The sequence below is a fragment of the Eublepharis macularius genome, chromosome 11 (genome assembly GCF_028583425.1).
Source record: "Eublepharis macularius isolate TG4126 chromosome 11, MPM_Emac_v1.0, whole genome shotgun sequence".
Taxonomy (NCBI): domain Eukaryota; kingdom Metazoa; phylum Chordata; class Lepidosauria; order Squamata; family Eublepharidae; genus Eublepharis; species Eublepharis macularius.
Window position 1 is genome coordinate 36,216,005 of NC_072800.1, and position 18,326 is coordinate 36,234,330.

The 18,326-nt window shown below is 40.7% G+C and overlaps 1 protein-coding gene across 3 annotated transcripts in view; it reads left to right on the plus strand.

Moving 5' to 3' along the window:
* ZNRF2 (zinc and ring finger 2) overlaps positions 1-18,326 on the plus strand; it is a 70,378-nt gene extending 52,052 nt beyond the window's left edge. The window contains exons 3-5 of one of the 3 annotated variants that reach the window (XM_054991022.1): positions 7,788-7,893; positions 11,493-11,573; positions 12,523-18,326. In XM_054991022.1, the coding sequence (XP_054846997.1) occupies positions 7,788-7,893; positions 11,493-11,550 (164 nt within the window). In that variant the 3' untranslated portion in view covers positions 11,551-11,573; positions 12,523-18,326. The remainder of the gene's footprint in view (positions 1-7,787; positions 7,894-11,492; positions 11,574-12,522) is intronic. The other 2 variants (XM_054991024.1, XM_054991023.1) reach the window with 2 other exon arrangements.

An 18,326-nucleotide genomic window follows, 5' to 3' on the forward strand; every position in this document is an offset into this window, starting at 1 on the left:
AGGGAGCTGTCTGAAGTTAAGGGCCCAGCACATGTACTATTCATTAGGGCTGCATAGGGCCCATTTGGGCCGCATATGATCCTGTTAGCCCTCTGCACTACAGTCACAGTATTTATTTTGCCAAAAGTAGGAATGACTTGTGAAACAAACTTCTTTGTTTTTGTCTAGCAGTGACCAGAGCTTTGCCATTAAAAGCAGTAGCAAAGCATCTAGAATGATATATTATATTTTAGGTTCCATGTAGGGTTTGATTTTCATTTGTAAAACTAAAGCTATACAAAGTTTGTAAAAATATATATATATAGCAGCTATAGTGTATAACTGCAAAAAGATTGTTCACAAATTTACTCACTGCCTTATTGGAACTATTTTTGCATGTAATAGAACTATAGCTTGAGGACTTTAAGCAGTTGGCGCCATTGTGTCTTGCCCTGCCTGTAGCATGTAAATGCAAGGAACACAAAGTTGGGAAATGAAAGCAACCAAAGGATTAGTCATTAAAATAAATGAAGGGCTACATTTAAGAATATTTTAAAGTGCCAATACAAATCAAGGGAGTTTTCATTGGCCAGGATATAGCATTTTATGCTCTTTTGCATCTGTATTACTGCTGATGTAAAACTGTTATCACTGTTGATTTTCTAGGCGAGTGTAGACTTGTGCTTCTTTTTGTGTACTTTACAATCGGTGTGGGTTCAAGAACAAAAAAAAAGTGTTCAGGTAATATGCCTGATGTTTAATTTGTCAAGTTTTAGTGTTTGTCTCTCTTTCCTACCCAACAATCCTCCCCCCTCCTTTTTGTTTGCTGAAAGAGATCATTTTGTGTTGAATGCTTGGCGCGAATGGCAGCTATTCCTGTTATGAAGTAGAGCAGGGAATCTTGTTGGATGCTTTCATCAAATCAGTATTGAAGATAGAGCTTTGTTTTGCTGCTTGCTGTATTTGTGCTGCCGTGTCATATTAAAAATATAGGCACTTGCTTAGAAAAGCTAATTTTGTTTTGGATTTTGGCTGAATGGAATCTGATGCTTCTAGACTTGATCTATCTGCAAAGGCACATACTGTATTGAATTATTCAAAATGACTCGCTGAGAATGCAAATCTCACTCACTCACTCACTCACTCACTCGCACACTCTGTCTCACTCTCACACTCTGTCTCACTCTCACACTGTCTCACTCTCTGAAAAATGTGTCATTAGTAATGTGCGAAATACGGCGATGTGGGAAATGGTTTTATCAGGTTCATACAGGCCGGCAGCTAAGTCATCTGCTGAGCAACATCCCAACCTCTTATCCAAGTGACTTTCCCCGGTTCTGAAGACTTGGATGCTGGATCCGACCAGAACTTACTTGCCATTTCAATCCACTCCAAATGATTCGACGCCTGATCGCCACCTAACCTGCAGGGTGGAAACATCTAAATGCTGTTCTACATCCCGTTCAAAGCAAAGATGAAGACTAAACACCCTAAGAGGGTAGCTAGCAGGCTCATCCACAAACATGGGGCCCATCTCCAGTTCTGTCTGCTGCAGCTTCTTCAGTGCCCATGGCTTGGCCGCTTGGCTCAGTCTTCCCCACACACTTGGCTACAGAATGCGCCCCTTATGGCTCTGGCCTTAATTTCCTGGGTTCTGGCCCCATCAGTTCTAATGGATCCTTTGGTTTTGTTTTGCTGGTTCTGAACTTGATCTCCAGCTGTTTTGGATATGGAAGAGGAGGGGGCTGCCTCTCATTCTGACATTACACCTGAACTGGCTTCAGACCTTCTCCTGAGAAAGTGGTTGAGGAGGTTGCCTCATCATCCCCCAATAAGGACTTTTGCCTCTTCTGCAAACAAATGTTAAGGATGGCGAGGGCCTTGGAGATAGATGTCTCTGCTTCGACTCCAGAGCCTAAAAGCAAAGTTCTCCAGGCTCTTTACACAGACTCATCTGCATCCGTAACCTTCCATGCAGTGGAAGACGTTCTCGATGTTGCGCTCGGCATCTGGGAGAAACTGGCATCCATACTGGCCACTTCTCACAAGACTGAGAATTATTATAGACTGAAGCAATAGGGCTGTGTCTTCCTTTTCAGTCATCTGCGCCTCAAATCATTAGTGGCCAAAGAGTTCAGTCCAAATATTGCTATGGCTTTCATTCTTCCCCTGTGGACAGGGAGAGACACGAGCTCAATTCATTAGGCAGGAAGATTTATTCCTCTGCAGCTCTTAATTTTCAAATGTCTAATTTTCAGGCCATAATGGGTTCTTCCAGTGGGAATGAGTAACCAACTATACCCAAGATTTACCTGAAGATAAGAGGGCACTTGTTAGAGTTTTACAAGGTGAAGCCATAAGACTGGCCAGACAACAAATATCAGCCAGGAAACATGCAGCTGATTGCTCAGTCAGGTCTATGGCCTCCACCATTTTCCTATGTTGTCACGCATGTCTACATTCTACTGTGTTGCCACAAGACAAGCATAATAAGATTGAGGGTTTCAAGGCTACCTCCCTCTTCTCTGAAAAGACCAATGAGTCTCTCACTCAAATGAAAAAGAATCACCAGACTGCTCGCTACATTGGGGTCATCGCCCCCTCCCAATAACAGCAGCAACAGCCACAAAAATACTGCTACCAAAGCCATCAACCCTACCAGCATCGCTCTGCAAGGTACACGTATCAGCCAAAACTACCCCAGAGGAATTGCCCTTCCTATGAGCATACAGGAGGGAAGTACAAGGACGAGGACAAAGAACCCCCTCATTCTCAGTCTCCAAAATCTTCTCAAGGACAAAAGTCCCTTTTCTGACAGAGCCAGTACAACCTAGTTCATTTCTAGACAAACTTAGTCCCCTTTGAGTCCCAATGGGGCATAGTTACCAGCGTCACCTGGTTTATTTTTATTGTTAAGAGGGGTTATTGGTTACGTTTTTCAAAGTTGCCTCCTTTATCTCTGCCAAGGAATACTCTTATCACTTCCCTCTCAGGCCCTTTACCTGCCGTTACTGACTTATTAGCCAAGGGAACTATTCAGAGGATTTCCCCAGGAGGAGTCTTCCTAGTTGACAAGAAGGATGGTGATGTTCATCCCGTTTTAAACCTTTGATCTTTGAATAAGTTCATTAAAGTTGAAGAATTTTGGATGTTAACCTCTCTAGTGTGAGATACTTCCTAGAACCACATAACTGAGTCATTGTAATAGATCTCAAAGATGCGTATTTTTACATTACCATACACCCGAGACGCAGAAGATATTTCATATTCCGATACGGAAATGAAACTCCTCAGTATATACAGCCCTCCCCTTTGGGCTAGTGTCAGCAGCTCGTGTCTTTACCAAATTTATGGCTGTAATAATTGTTCTTCTCTGATCACAGAGTTGTTCTATCTACCCCTGCCTGGATGATTAGCTCTTAGTTGCCCAAACGAGAGAGCTTCTCTTGTGGCACAAGGGTCCCCCATCAGCAAAAGATCGGCTTTCTCAGAACAAGGGGGTTGTGTGCCAAGAGCACATGCACAGAGCATTGAAGACCTGGCTGGTGAGGGCAGATGGTTGTGCTTTGTCAGGCAACTGGGGGAGGGAGAAGAGACAGTCAAGGAGATGCCATCAGAAGGAGTGGGTTCCATGGTGCAAACTCATGCACAGAGCATTGGATGAGAGGGTGACTGAGCGCGGTTGAGGAGAAAGAGCAAAGGCAAAGCTGTCTCTGTAGCCTGTATGAAAATGAAACAGTCTTCTCCTCTGTTGAGTGACCCACTATCCTGCTGCTTTTCTCTGCATGTGTGCACGGAGAGGCAGGAAGTACCCTTGCTGTCTACAAGCTAGTTAGTAACCAGTCCTTCCAAAAAGTATCTTTAGAAAGACTGATGACCCACCTGATGGGATCCATGACCATCCTGATGGCCCCAGCAAGTGAGTTGAAAAGCAGTGACCTAGAGCATAAAAACAGATTGACTTTTCCTTGTAGAGATCAAAGTAAAATCTGTAGTACAATATTTTGGTGGGAAAGTATATCATTTCAGGACTGCCTGCTTTAGATTGCAAATGACAATTGATCAAATGTCCTTGCTTATAAAACATTTTTGCACGGAAGAACAGGAATTGAGGAGAGCTGTAGCCTAACTGTCTAAAATGCTAGTCCTGTGTGAAGGCAAAGGAAGCCATTGTCTCCAAGTTCTTAAAGGATGAAACACCGTTTTATATCCTAGAAAAATATAAGGCATTGAATATTCTAGACTTCCCACTAGAATGTAATGCTAAATATATTCAGTGCTCTGAAGACCTAACAAGGCTTTTTGAGAGACACACAGCTATCTCTGCTCCATGTCTTCCTCCCCGTCCCTACCCTGTTTGTTGAAGCATCTAGTTAAACATAACACATGATGTTGTCATGCTGAGCATTGCCCTGCCCCTCTTGCTGATTGCCAGTAATGTGAGATCAAGGTGCAGAATAGTGGCCTTGCATCAGGCAGTGCATTCAACTAGATGTTCCAAGAAACATCTGAGGGAGAAGAGATTCTGTGCTTCTGTCATTTTGTAAGGCCTGAAGAATTATATGTTACTGTTCAGGGCTTTTTTTCAGGGGGAACGCGGGGGAACGGAGTTCCGGAACCTCTTGAAAATGGTCACATGGCTGGTGGCCCCACCCCCTGATCTCCAGACAGAGGGGAGTTGAGATTGCCCTCCGCGCCATGCGGCGCGGAGGGCAATCTCAACTCCCCTCTGTCTGGAGATCAGCGGGCGGGGCCACCAGCCATATGACCATTTTCTCCGAGGGCAACCCACTGAGTTCCACCACCACTTTTCCCAGAAAAAAAGCCCTGTTACTGTTCATGTTTAAAAAAAGACTTCATGCCTTTATGACTAAAAAGATGTCGGGCAAGAGGTAGCAACAGGTACTGTGCTGGGTTTTGGTGCTCTGCATTCGTCCTCTCTGTGCCTAACAGAAGTCTAATTGAGCAAACTAAGCATGGTTGCCTTATAGCTTATTTTGGGTAATTGTACATTCTTTATAGATTTACATAGTTCTGCTTTTCTTGGCACTGTGGAGGGATTTGGGGGGAAGGGAAAGGAGGAAATTGCACACTGGTCCAGCTGTTTCTATTCTGGCACTATCGCTCTGTTTCTCAACTAGTCTAGCTATCGACTGTTCATTTATGTGTATTGTATGTGGCACGGAGGAAAAGGTTCTAAGTTTCTTGATCACTACTGTGGACTAGCAGAAACACAGTTTTTCTGTTAAGAGTACAGTGGGATTTTTAATAGACCAGCAGTAAGTGGCACTTTGTAGTTTTCTGTTGGTAATCTAGCCATGCTAAATGGTTTTTACTGGAACACTCTAAGGTCGTTTCTTCTCCAGTCTCTTTATTGGGTTGGTTTTGTTGATACTTTGGTTTTTGATCAGTTACCTGCCATTGTGGTGTATCTCTCCCCAAAATCTTTATATCTGATGTTAATATGTAAGTAGCGTTGAAGCACAGAGTGTCTGCTGCACAAACTGAATAGAACCAGCAGTAATAGGACCATTCATCTTTTTCTTTTTCCCTGCTGCATGTTTTGGTGAAGTGCCCTGTATAGACAAATGTCTAAATCAGGTGTTTCCTGTAACAGAAAAAGAAAGTTAGCAACTTCCTGTGGTTGAAGATAATGATTTGCATTTACATGGCATCTTAATGTTCAGAGTACTTTGCATACGTTATTTTAATAATCTTTACAACACCCTGCAAGTCCATATTATTGTAAATAAATTGCCTAAGACTTTTTGCACTTTTTCTGAACACTAAAGTATTTTTATTTTTATTGAGATACACTGACTGGAACTATATGCATTATTCCAAATAATTCCACATTCCTTACTCTGCTCAAATATACAGCATGATTCAATATTCTGTTTTTTTTTATCCATTAAGAATTTGGAGTACAATTAAAGGGTTGGGGGAGGGGTCTGGTTTTTTCACTTGACCCACAAAAAGCTTTTAGGGAATAAAAGTGTCAGTTTATGCTCTATCCTGTGTAACTTGCTTTGAAGTATTGTCCTTGGTTTTTAAACTCATTTCTGAACTACAAGCAGAGATGCCAGCAAATTCTGCCCAAATGGAATTTGGATCTCATTTTGAGCTCTAGGGCATGTGGAAAGACTCGTGGAATTGGTTTGGCCAAGCAAGTGGGAATATTTTCAGCAGGTTTCTGGACCTTGCTAGTTTTGGATTGTATAGAACAGACCTTCCCACCACCTCTCCTGCCCTATTGACTAATGCAGGGACAGCTTGCCGGATCAATTTACACTATTGTCAGTCCGTGGCAGTTAGGTCCCTCAAGTTCTCCACAGTTAACACACAGGTGTTCCAGTTGAGGCAACTTTATTAGAGATCCATACAGTTCAGGGTGTTCACACAAAGGTAGCAATTGGCAGAAGTGACTATTCAAAAAAGGGCACTACTCATTATAGGGAAACTTCCCACCCTTTGGGTCCATTGACGTCCTGGCACGAAAACTCCAAAGAGTTACATGAGAACTGATTAGTTTAGGCTAGACATAGTACAGAATGAAATCATCTCAATCTCTGAGAAAAGATACATTGCTCGCTGCCTGCAGCTTGCATCCAAGGACACTTACTGTAAAAATGAAAGTAAATACCTTCAACAGATAACAGAGAGGCCCCACTGACTCTCCTGCACATTTCATGTTAGCAGTTAACATACTCTCAGATGATTAGTATAGCGCACAGGATATAACTTCAGCAAACATTTATGATCAGCACAAAATGCAAAACACATTACTGGCATGTATGCAGGTAGGCATACATGACAACTATCTGTGTAGGCTGTTGTCTGGCTAAATGCCAGTGCACCCTGATGGTGGCTTCTGTAGTCACTCAGTCAAGATTGGCAACACTAGAAATCATTCATACTCAATTATTAGCACAGGACATACAGCTGATTCTCTGTGTCCCCTTGTCACACTCTCATTTGAGGAAAATCTAGGAATGAGTAGGTATGCGGAAATTCTATACCTTCATCTAAGCTCAGTGACTTGTTTACAGGTTTTACTTATCCTCTCTTGCAAGCAATCCGGAAACCATAAGGGACAATTTGGAGTCTACAGAAAAACATGCATCTAGTTTCTGTATTTGATCTTGTTCTTAAAAATAAGTGAACAGTGGCAGTCTAAGCAGTATGATGTGTTAGAATTGATTAGTGATCTGGGACTAGTACGTCAGAGAAGCTTTTTCCTGGGTTAAAGACATGGGAGGCAGCAGTCCGTGGGATATGGCTGCAGGGTTTCCTTGAAAGGTTGCCGATATAGTAACCTTGTTGAAGTGCTCAGCTTTAGGGAACTCCTTATACACCCATTTGTGACTTCTATGGTGGAAGAAAGGTGGGATTTAAATGCAATAAATACTTAAGTATAGATGTGTACAGTATAAAGACTGATATTAGAACTAAGGGAAAAGTTGAAATTGTCTTTCCTGTCTGTATCTGACTCGAAATATTAATAAAACTTTGTTTTGTATTTTTATCTGCGAAGCGTGGCTAGAGTTGTTATCAGCCCTGCTCCTTAATAGCTTGAGCACATTTCCATTAGAATTAAACCAAAGCCACAGTACAGTTTGTTTGTGTCATGGTTTTGAAGAAGACCTGCTTTTAAACCCTCTTTTCTCCGCAAAGGTCTCAAAGGATTTATTTATGGCATTAAACTTGATGGACCCTACTATTCCTGTATGTGTGTTTCTAGAATATTATTAACTTCAGAAATCAAATATTGCTTTCTTAACTTCTTTATTTTGGCCTGTTTTCTGTAGAGGATGTGCTGAGTAAGGATGCTGGGGAGTGTGCAATATGCCTGGAAGAGCTACAGCAAGGGGATACAATAGCACGATTGCCTTGTCTATGCATATATCATAAAGGGTAAGTACATGCAGAATCCAATTCAATAAGAACATTGAAACAACTCATTACAGAGTCTGATTTTGTAATGATTTCAGCATTATTTTTGTCTGTCACTGCTCTGTCCTGTCAACATATTCAATTTGTCCTTCTTTGGCCTAATAATATGTAAAACTTCCAAAATGCATGAAGCAATTAGAGTATAAGTAGTTACAACAAAGTGATCTGGTGCAAATATTGTCAGGTGCTTTGGGTAAAAATGGAAGAATGCTTTCAAAATTATTTGAGGGCTCTGGACCTGGGTAGAGCCAACTTTGGAAATATTTTAGATCTTGATCCAGCAGCTACTGGTCATTTTCTCATCCTTACAAAAGGAGTTTTTGAGTGTCTGTCTTGTGTGCATGTTAAGGGTAATGCAGGTGTCATCAAGCTCCATTTTCTTTTTGGTCACCACACCATATAGGAAGCCTTTGGTTTGAGTTCTTATAGTCTTCATTTAGAACATTCCCTGAGCATTCCATAATTATATCATTGTGGCAGCTTGTATATATCCAAATCAAACAATAAATAATATAATGCAACTAAAACATACAAAACAAATTAAATGAGATAAAACTGCAAGCAGGAACAAGATATATCTAAAATTATCCTTGGAACAGCAGTCCCAAAATTCATGGCATTGACCTGCATCTTTGGTGTTTCAGAAATTTCTTTTCATTCATGTTTTCTGCGGAGCAAGTACTCTTGTGTCAAAATAAGGCTAAACTCTCCATTAGTGTAACTGGCTTCAGTGGCTGTTTCATCTGAATTTGAGTACTGGGCCAGATGGCTGCTTAAAATTTGCTGCTGTACGCAGAGGTCCATTAAAATGGGAAGGGTTCCTGTGGTTTGAATCTAAGCTGAGAAGTAGTTCTTGCAAACCCCCTTACCTCCAGCTGATCTGGGTTTCCCTTTATGATCCCCTTCCCCTTCTCCTTTTGGTACCTGCAGAGTATCTAGAGTAGTAGTCAGTGGGAACTACAAAACTGGTAAATGTCTGAGGAAGACCATTCTAAGTTGGAGACAACAGCAAGCCCTAGTGTCAGCTACCCAAGATAAGATCTATCTGTTCATAGATAGAGATGGGGCTTTCTCTTTGATTATTAGGACCATTCACAAGAATAGAGCCATATATATGACCTCTAATGGGAGCATGAATGTTACTGGTGATGCTGACACCAAGCAAAGATTCTAGGGCTTGAGGTACTTGGAAGGGCTGATCACTAGGGGTGTGCAAATGGAAAAAAACAAGCCAAAAACACACAGAACTTGCTGGTTCGGCTCATTAAAGCAACTTTCAGAAAGGCGGGGAAAAATCAGGAAACAAGGCTGTAATGACTCCTCCCCTGCAAAAAGTTCATGTGTTTTGTTTAGTTCGTACTGTGCACAGACCATGGAGACAGGTCAGGCAGAGGTGGACTGTCTAATAGAAATTCTGTCTCCACTCATTATGCAACCAGTTGGATCCAAAGGGGTGAGACCAAGCCCTTAGCATTAACTCCATTGGCTGGAAGGGTTTGTGCGCATGACTGCAGCAGAGGGTGCAGTGCCATCAGTGCCATGTTGCCATCACCAGCCACCATCCCTTTCTCTGCATTTTGACACACAATGGAAAAAAGGCAAGCAGCACCCATACAGGCATGCACATGTGTGTTTGAGAAGAGAGGGGTCTTCTTCAGACTCTGAGCCCCCAGCTGCTGCAAAGGCTCATGTTATGCAGATTAGGCTGAAAATTGGAAAGTTCAGTATAGAACCATTAATATTGAGAAGAAAAGGCAATTGTTAAAGAACTGCACTGAGGAGGTCCCAGGCACATGGAGCTGATTCATGTCCATTCAGTGGCCTTCTGCTGATGCTGTCCTTCACTTAGGTGACAAAAGTAGTCCTCCAAAGGTAAGGGGTTGAGGAGCACATTAGGAGGAATTTCATCTGGTCCAAAAATCTACATCTAGCCCTCCCTATTTGTGCACTTTTACACACAGTGCAAGGACAGGCTGACAGGTTTAAACAGGGAGTCCCAGGCTGCTGCAGAGCAGATTAGGATGAAGAAGATTCACTACTTATTGTAGAAACGAGACTGCAAGGCACAGGGAAACATGGCATAACAGCAAGGCTCAAAGGTAATAATTTATTGGCTTTGTCACTGAAGCAGGAATAATTTTTTAAAATTTTGCTGTGCTGTGCCAGTTGGCAGTGGAGCACTTTCCTGCTTGCATGCCTGGCCAGTGTGCCAAGCTGGTGCCATTTTGTCAGTAAGTTTCCTGCCTTTGTGTGCCCTGCCAACATTTGTTTCTTTGGGGGCCATTGTTGTGAGTATCCATGTGCTTGAGGAGAAACTCATTGGATCGATGGGTTTTTGGATGATGAGGTTTTTGGTTAAATGCAAATAGAGCTTCATTTCCCCAACCCCCTCCCCCCCGAAAAGAACAGTGCGCGTATGCACAGTTGCCCAGTACTCATCTTGATGTGCACCTGCCCCAGGCATTCCTCGGGGTTCATAAACACAGAACCCTGGTGATCTCAAACTCTGTGGGTCAATGCTTTAGAGAGAGGAGTGTGTTCTATGTGATTTTGGTGCCATTGGGTGCAAAAACAGCTGCCCAAAAGCCTTATTCCCCCCTCCCCAAGAACAGTGTACATCTGCTCACACTCAATGGACTGAAATTCATGAAAACTAAAAAAAACCAAATGGATCAGATCTGAGCTGGCATTGCCCCAGCCAGAATAAACCAGTGATGGAACAGAATTATTCTGGAACCCCCAGAACCAAAATGGAAACAGGATTTTTTTCAGTGCATACCCCTACTGATCACTGCAGGCTTCACAGACAGGACCGCTGTCTTGTTCCTCTCTAAGCCAGACTTTATGGGGGAAATTCTTGGTTTTTTTCTAATTTATGTCCAAAGCTAACTAATGACTTTGCTGTTAAGAGGAAAACTTACGGCTTTTCCTGTAAGTGTGAGATTTGCAGCCAGTGGAAACTCAATACATCTTTTAAACTTCCCTGTTTAAACGCTTCCTAAATGTGAAGGTATTTAATGGGATTTGAGAAATGCAGCCTAACACAGGTATGTTTTCAGGATGGTTTTTATTTGATTCAATTTGAATGAAATGATTTGTGAGTCACCTTGAAGTGCAGAGGGAAAGGTGGAATATAAATATTTTGATGAGTAAATAAGCCTCATGATGGGTCATAAACTTAGCTATATTTGAATCCATTTTGGTTGTGGGAAATTACTTAAACTGGAACATTTGGTTTTCCTATATTTTATGAAAAATAAAAGGAGGGTGATAGTCTCTCTTTCTAACTGTGATTCACCTTAACAATGAGAAGAAACACTGTCTTTTTTTCACAGGATCCTGCCTTCATTGTGGTTGGCAATAAGTAAATTCAGTTCCTTCACTAAGTAAACACAGTTGATTGATGAAAAAGTCATTAGCAATAACAGCCCTGGCTAAATGCCTGTGTTCTGATAGTAAAAATGATATACAATTCTGAACTTCGTTGGAGAACACTTCCAAGTAACTGTTCTTCATCCTGCAGCCTTAGTGATATTTCTTCTTGTCTTTCATTCCAATAGATGCATAGATGAATGGTTTGAAGTAAACCGATCTTGTCCTGAGCATCCCTCAGATTAATGGTGGAGGTTTCTGTTTTATAGGTAACTATTGTTGCTTCTTCATATTACTTTTAACCTTTAAAAAAAAGTGTTGCTAGCCAAAGCTGTACCGTTTATAATCTGCAAAATTACATTATTTCAATGGCTGATTGCAGTGGCTTCAGGCCACAAGGGGGACACTATCTAAAAGGAGGAAGACGGGGGTTTTTTTCTACATGTGCTACATACAGAATTAGTTAGGTAGACTAATAGAAATCCCTTTTATGTAAAGCCTTTAAGGGGATTGTCTTACAGTCAGCAACTTCCTTTGGATAAACATGGCAGTAGTGGGATACTAACTTACGTTGCTCTTTCATCACTGATTCCAATTAATTTATGAACATATTTAAATAGTACATGTCGTAAAACAGATCCCTGGAGACGGACTCCATTGCTTATTTCCCTGTGTCATGGGAACTCCTACTTTCTGCTTCGTGATCTTTAAGCTGTTAAAGGGCATCTCTCTTATTCATGACTTCTGAGATAATTCAGGAGCCTTTTGTTGAGGACTGAATAAAAGGCAAACTGTAGAGTGTTTTGTATGGGTACCAGTGTTGGTCTGCAGTAGAGCAGCAGGATTTGAGTCCAGTGGCACCCTAGAGATAAACAAGATTTTCAGGGTATGAGCTTTCAAGAGTCAGCCAGGTACCTGAAGATGTGAGTTGGGACTCATGAAAGCTCATACCCTACCACAAATTTTGCTCGTCTTATAGGTGCTACTGGACTCTTGCTCTTTTCTATTGCCACAGACAGACTAACACGGCTACCCATCTTGATCTAAAAGTCAGCCAGTATCTGAAGAAGGGAGCTCTGATTCTTGAAAGCTCATACCCTGAAAATCTTGTTGATCTCTAAGGTACTACTAAATTCATCAAATTATAGAGTGTGTAGTTTACAGATTTTACTGAGCTTTGAAGAAATGTAACTTCCTTCTCTGTGGCTTTCCTTGTAGTCTCTTACACTGATTAACACATGTAAAGGATTTGAAATTTCATCTTCAGGAGCTGATTTGAAAGTGGACTTGTGTTCATTTTGGACTGGAAAGGGAATGTTGCACAGACCACATCCTGCATTGTCCCAAGAGTTCGCCTAAAGGAGACACAGGGATTCTGAAAATGCTGCACATTCAGGAACAATCCTCTTCCTTTATGGACTTTATGGACAACATTTTGTATCTACAGGCCAAAGTTACTAATTTTCAGTTTTAATTTTTTAAATGCTATCTAGAGAAGCAGGATGTTGTCGCATTCTTTTTTTAATTGAAGCTGTGTACTCTAGATCAACGTTCTGGAACATTTACACAAGGAAGATGCCATTCTTGGGTTGGAAAAACCCCTCCCTCAAAAAGAAAAATAAATGGCAAACAGTGAAGGACAGTCAAATTATGTGACCTTGCTCATGAAATCCCCCTCAGTATGCTATTCACACTTCTTCTGTGGAAGAATGCGACATTCTTTGACTCCGAGTTTTTTAAAGTAAGTAACTATATGCCAAAATGCAGCCCCAAAAGCAAAACATAACCTGGGCAGATTGTTAATTGAAACTGTTAATCAGGCTAAAGAGTCGTTGAAATCTGCATACTGTGTTCATTCTTATATAAATATACTAAAATCCACCTTTACTGCTTGTGGGTGTCAGTACAGCAGCAGAAATTGAAGGGGGGGGGATAATTTAGCAGCTATGCAATTTTTTTAAAAAAAGATCATGGGGAAATAAGAGTTACCATCTTAAGTGCTGCCAGTTAAGGTAATTATAACGGGTATTTTTTTTAATGTTTCAGGTAGTTATTTTCTTATAATACTTTACTCTTCAGACTGTGTAGCCACAAAAATGGGCAAAGCGGTATGATTCCTGAAGTTTTCATGAGGACGATGGGACCTTGGTTGATTTGTATTTTGTTTTTAAATCAAAAGTTGTTTCAGTAACAGATCGTACTACTTTGCATCTAACACAGTTGGTCAGGTGATATTCTACGTCCAGTGGCTCATAATTCATACTGATATGGGTTTAAGCATCTCTAGCTGGGAAGAGATTTGACTCTGTCTTCAGTCATTTACTGTGCTGTTGTAGCTTAATATGAATTTTAAATTGAGGTATCTGGGATTGGGGGGGAGGGATGAGGCTCATTAAGAAAAATTGTGAGTTTAATATATTTGTTTTCACAAGGAAATAGGGGCTGTTTGGAATTTATTAAAGTACCTTATGAAGTTTATACTAAGGTGAAAACATATTGAATAAAGGTGACTGAAAATTTTAAAATGTTTAAATAGAAGAAATAAGCTGTATGTCACATTATTTTTATGATCCTTTACCTTTCTGACTTGACTTGACGTCAAGATGTATTTTTTTCTCCTCTCTTCTTATCTATTAACTTGCAGTGATGCAGGTAGAGGCACTTGGTGCATTTACCTTGTCATAAACGCATGCCTCTGCAGGCACTCAGTGCCCTGGTGCTCATCTGAACTCATGATGAATCCCAGGCTGAGTCCGCAGCCCACCAAGGACTTCAGTCGGTAGCTAAACCAGTATCAGCTGCTTGCAGTGATGTGGGTGTTCTGGGAAAATTTCCAGAAAATTTTCTGATCCAAGTTTAAATAAATAATTTATTTAACATGAGCAAGATTTAGATAATGTTAGCAAAAAAAGGCAAATACAACATGCATTAGTGTGAATCATGTATAAGCACTGGCTTTGCTCATGCTTCATGTCCCACATTTAGCCCACTTAACAAGATTGATTTGCAACACAACAGCCGACAACTATAGATAAATTATATTTATATATGTGAGTTGGGAAATTTTCCACAAAAAAATTTTCTGCTCCCCATCCAGTGACTTATGTGTCCAGTTCTGTAGTTAAGAGTCATAGCTGACTTCAGGAAGACTAATAGCCACTTTCTGTATCACTCTGACCGTATTCAACATGCTGTTGTTGACAGAAATAGAGGCTTGGAAAACGCGGGTTTTCCAATCTACACAGGACAAAGAGCGGATATATGCAGAGAAGAAGCAGGAAGGGGCTATTTTCTTTTGCAATTTTTCTCATGCCTCCAGCACCTGTTAATTTTCCCTGTTTGATTTGAAAAAGCTAGTCAGAACCAGGCTTAGGGTAACCAGCCAGCAAGAAGATTGCACAGGAAAAAAAGAAAAACAGTGGGTTGATAAAGAGCAAACCCCCCCCCCCCACCAATCTTTATATGTCAGAGACAAACTGAAGATGGGCAACAAACAGGGATCCCTCAACGCCTGTCCTCTGAAAGACAGCAACATAGCGGTTTCTGATAGGCAAGCCTTGGTTCTAGGCTTTAATGAGTACAGAAAAGTAGTGCAAGGTTTTATTAGGCAGCTACATAGTATGATCATATTTCTATTGTTATAATTTAAATTCTTTGTCTACCAACAGTAAAGGCTTGCAGTAACACTGGCTTTAAATTTTGCAGTTGTACTTTGAAACATCACACACACACTTTTCTGTAATATTCCCTCCTGTGAGTTTAAATAATCTCTGCTGCATCAGCTGGGATTCCATAATTTTACAAGAAGAACTATTGAGATATTTTGTGCTGAGGCAGGGAAATTTTAAGCAAACAAAATTTGAATGGGCTTGACTCTATACTAACCTTTCAGACTTTCTCAAATACCTGTTTTAACGTCTTACACAAACATCTAAAAATACCTAAAAATGTGAAGTGTTAATGTGAGAGACACAACATCGCAAAAGGAGGCAGTGAGTTTCCTTGAAGAACAGAGTATAAAAATGCCTGATAAATAATAACTCAGCACACCCGAATTGGTTATGGTTCTCTGTCAAGTGTACAGGCAACCTGGTTTTCATCCCAAGTAATGTGAAAAATGGCTCTGAAATAAAAATAGGGTTCTCAGTTGGATCTTTTGTGGCCAATTCAAAATCTTTCAAGGAACTGCAAAGCACTCTTATCATCTGAGAACTCGAAAGCTTTTTCCTCATTTACATTCATCTGCTAGTAAAAGCAGATGTATTCAGTGAGGCTCGTTAATATTGCTTGCTTGTTCTAATACATTTTTTTTAAAATCAGAAGTCCACCTCTAATGTCTCCCCTGCCCCCCATACTTGTGTCCTTATCTGCATTTGAGCCAGAGTGGGAATTTCCCAACACTGTTCTACGTTTTGCTTTATGATGCAAATGTGCTGGTATGGAAATTCCCCACTTCATTGTTGCCAATGAGTTAATCTCAGTGCTGATCTTGGTAGCATACCTTGCTATTTATACTTCCTCGTCTCAGACTTTAAGCCTCAAATCTTTCCTTCTTCCTTCCTCCTCCTAACCCATCTCACTGTACAGTCTGAACTTCTTTCTACTCTTCCTTTTTCCAATCAACTCTCTTGTTGACCTCAGCAATTCATTGCACAGTCCTTGACAGAAGAGGCGTTTCCCCCCATAACTTAAGCAGTGGCTATTCCTTGGTGTCGAATAGGGCTGACTCTAGTTTCTGATCCAGCCCTGGGCAAAGAAATGCAGAACAAAATGCTTAAAACTGTAGCTAGGTTGTCTTTTTATTATTTATTATTAGGTATAGCGGCTGCACCATGTTCTGCTGGATATATTGAAAAGAGAGAAGTGCTTTGTTCTAAAATAGCTCAATGGTGAAGCCAAACTCTGGTGTATAGAAGCAGAATGGGAAAAGCCCATCTCTTACGTTGTTGTTCCTCAAAATTGTTCAGACTACCCGGTGGTGTTCTATAGAGAGAACCCTGTCTGTTAGTAGATCCAGAGGAGTTAGCCATGTTAGTCTGTAGTTACAAAATAGTAAAGGGTCCAATAGCACCTTTAAGACTAACCAACTTTATTGTAGCATAAGCTTTCGAGGACCACAGCTCTCTTCATCAGATGCATCTGACGAAGAGAGCTGCTACAATAAAGTTGGTTAGTCTTAAAGGTGCTACTGGACCCTTTACAGTCTGTTAGTGCCACATTTGTTCAAATGTAATATTAAGCAAACCCAGAGTTGTGCTTGCAACATTTGTTTGGCTTGGTTTTAGTAGCGCTTTTATGTTTACAATGAATGGCCAGAAAGCCTATTCCCTATTTTTAAAAAAGGCTTCGTGAATCATTTGCAGTGTTTGCCTTTGGCAACCTTCAGTCTGCGTTTTCATGCACCTATGGCAGTTCTTGTGTTCTTTGGTTATTGCCTATCAAGGATTTTCCTTTCTGACCTAGGGCTGCAAGGCTTTAAAGTGGTAGCTTAATGAACTAAAGTGATCGCTGATGGATCATTAGGAGCCAATATTATCCATTAGTGGAAATTGTATCTATCAGTACATTTTCATCCTACTGTTCCTCAAAGGAGCTGATGGATCCATATGTGATTCTTTCCTCTATTTCCCCCTTGTTACACTCTGAGGTAGCCTGGGAGGGGAGGCTGGTCACCCAGTGAGTTTCATGGCTGAGTGAGGATTTGAACCAGAGTTTCCCAGCACTTGATCTGCTGCACCACACAGACTATCGATTTTCATTGGTGACACTGAGTCTTAAATGGTACGTTTTTTAAAAGCAACTTTGGTTCTGGAGTGTGCCATAATAGAAAACGAAGGTTGGGTTTTCTGCTGCTGATGACTTAATAAATTGTAAATTACCTTGTACTTTTACATCTCTAAATACCTGTATTGAAGTTTTTATAATATAAAAATTTATTTCAATCCAGAAATCCATCAGAAGCCATATTATTGACTAGTCTCTTGATAGACCTAAACCTTGCACATTGCAATTATGTAGTCAACCATTAACCTCCCCTTTCCCCTTAAAACTCATTTCATTATGTCTTAGGCGTCAGTAGTGGCAGAGTATTTTTTTTTTCATGAAAACTGTAAACAGGATTCCTGGATTTATGGTGTATTGAATGGTACCCCACAGTACTACTGCAATGGTTTTCAGATTTCCCGTAGTCAAATAATCCTTTTTGCATTGGCTTTTCTGCTGGAGAGTCCTTGCGTGTTGCAGAGGATCTTGGCAAGTATCAAATCATATGGAATGGTTTAGGGCCGCTTTATGGGTGAACAGAGTGCAGGCTTTGTGACAGAGGAATTCTTAAGCAGGGCAAGAGAGGCAGTAACCATTATTGATCTTCTAACTGAGGAAACTTCAGACGGGCTTCTGAAATGGAGGAAACTTCAGCAGCCTGAAAACCACTGGTCTGATGTGTGTACTTCCATATGTTCTAAACAAGATCATTTCAGCTACATTTTAATGTTTTACTGCCTTAATAAAATACCATTGTAGTTTGAAGAATGGGGAGGCACAGTTCAGGTTTTTAAAGGAACATGTGTAGAATTAAGCTAATTGTGAGTTGCTAACCATAGTTTTTATTAACAAGCAGTGATTTGGGAGTGCTGTCCAAGATGGTTGGCTCCTTGGACCATTCAATACCCCTCAACTGGATAGAAATGACCAATTCTAAGACATGAGCATGGGTCAACCTACAGGAAATGCTGTTGGAGATAGTTGTGACAGGCAAGAAGTCTTCCTTTGTTTCCCTGCTGATATACAAGAATGTAATTAGCAACGTTTAATGTAAAACATGCTTGTACATTTTTTTTAAATAGAGTGATACGACTGAGAAAATGACTTGAGATTTTTTAAGGTACATCTTGTTTGGTCTGCCAGTATACAATCAAACAATTTTTTTTACTGATCTGGGTTGTATGTTTTAACATTCCATTTGTGTAAAATATGTACAAAGACATGTTAATAAATCTTTTGAAGCACACTTTCCATCATGA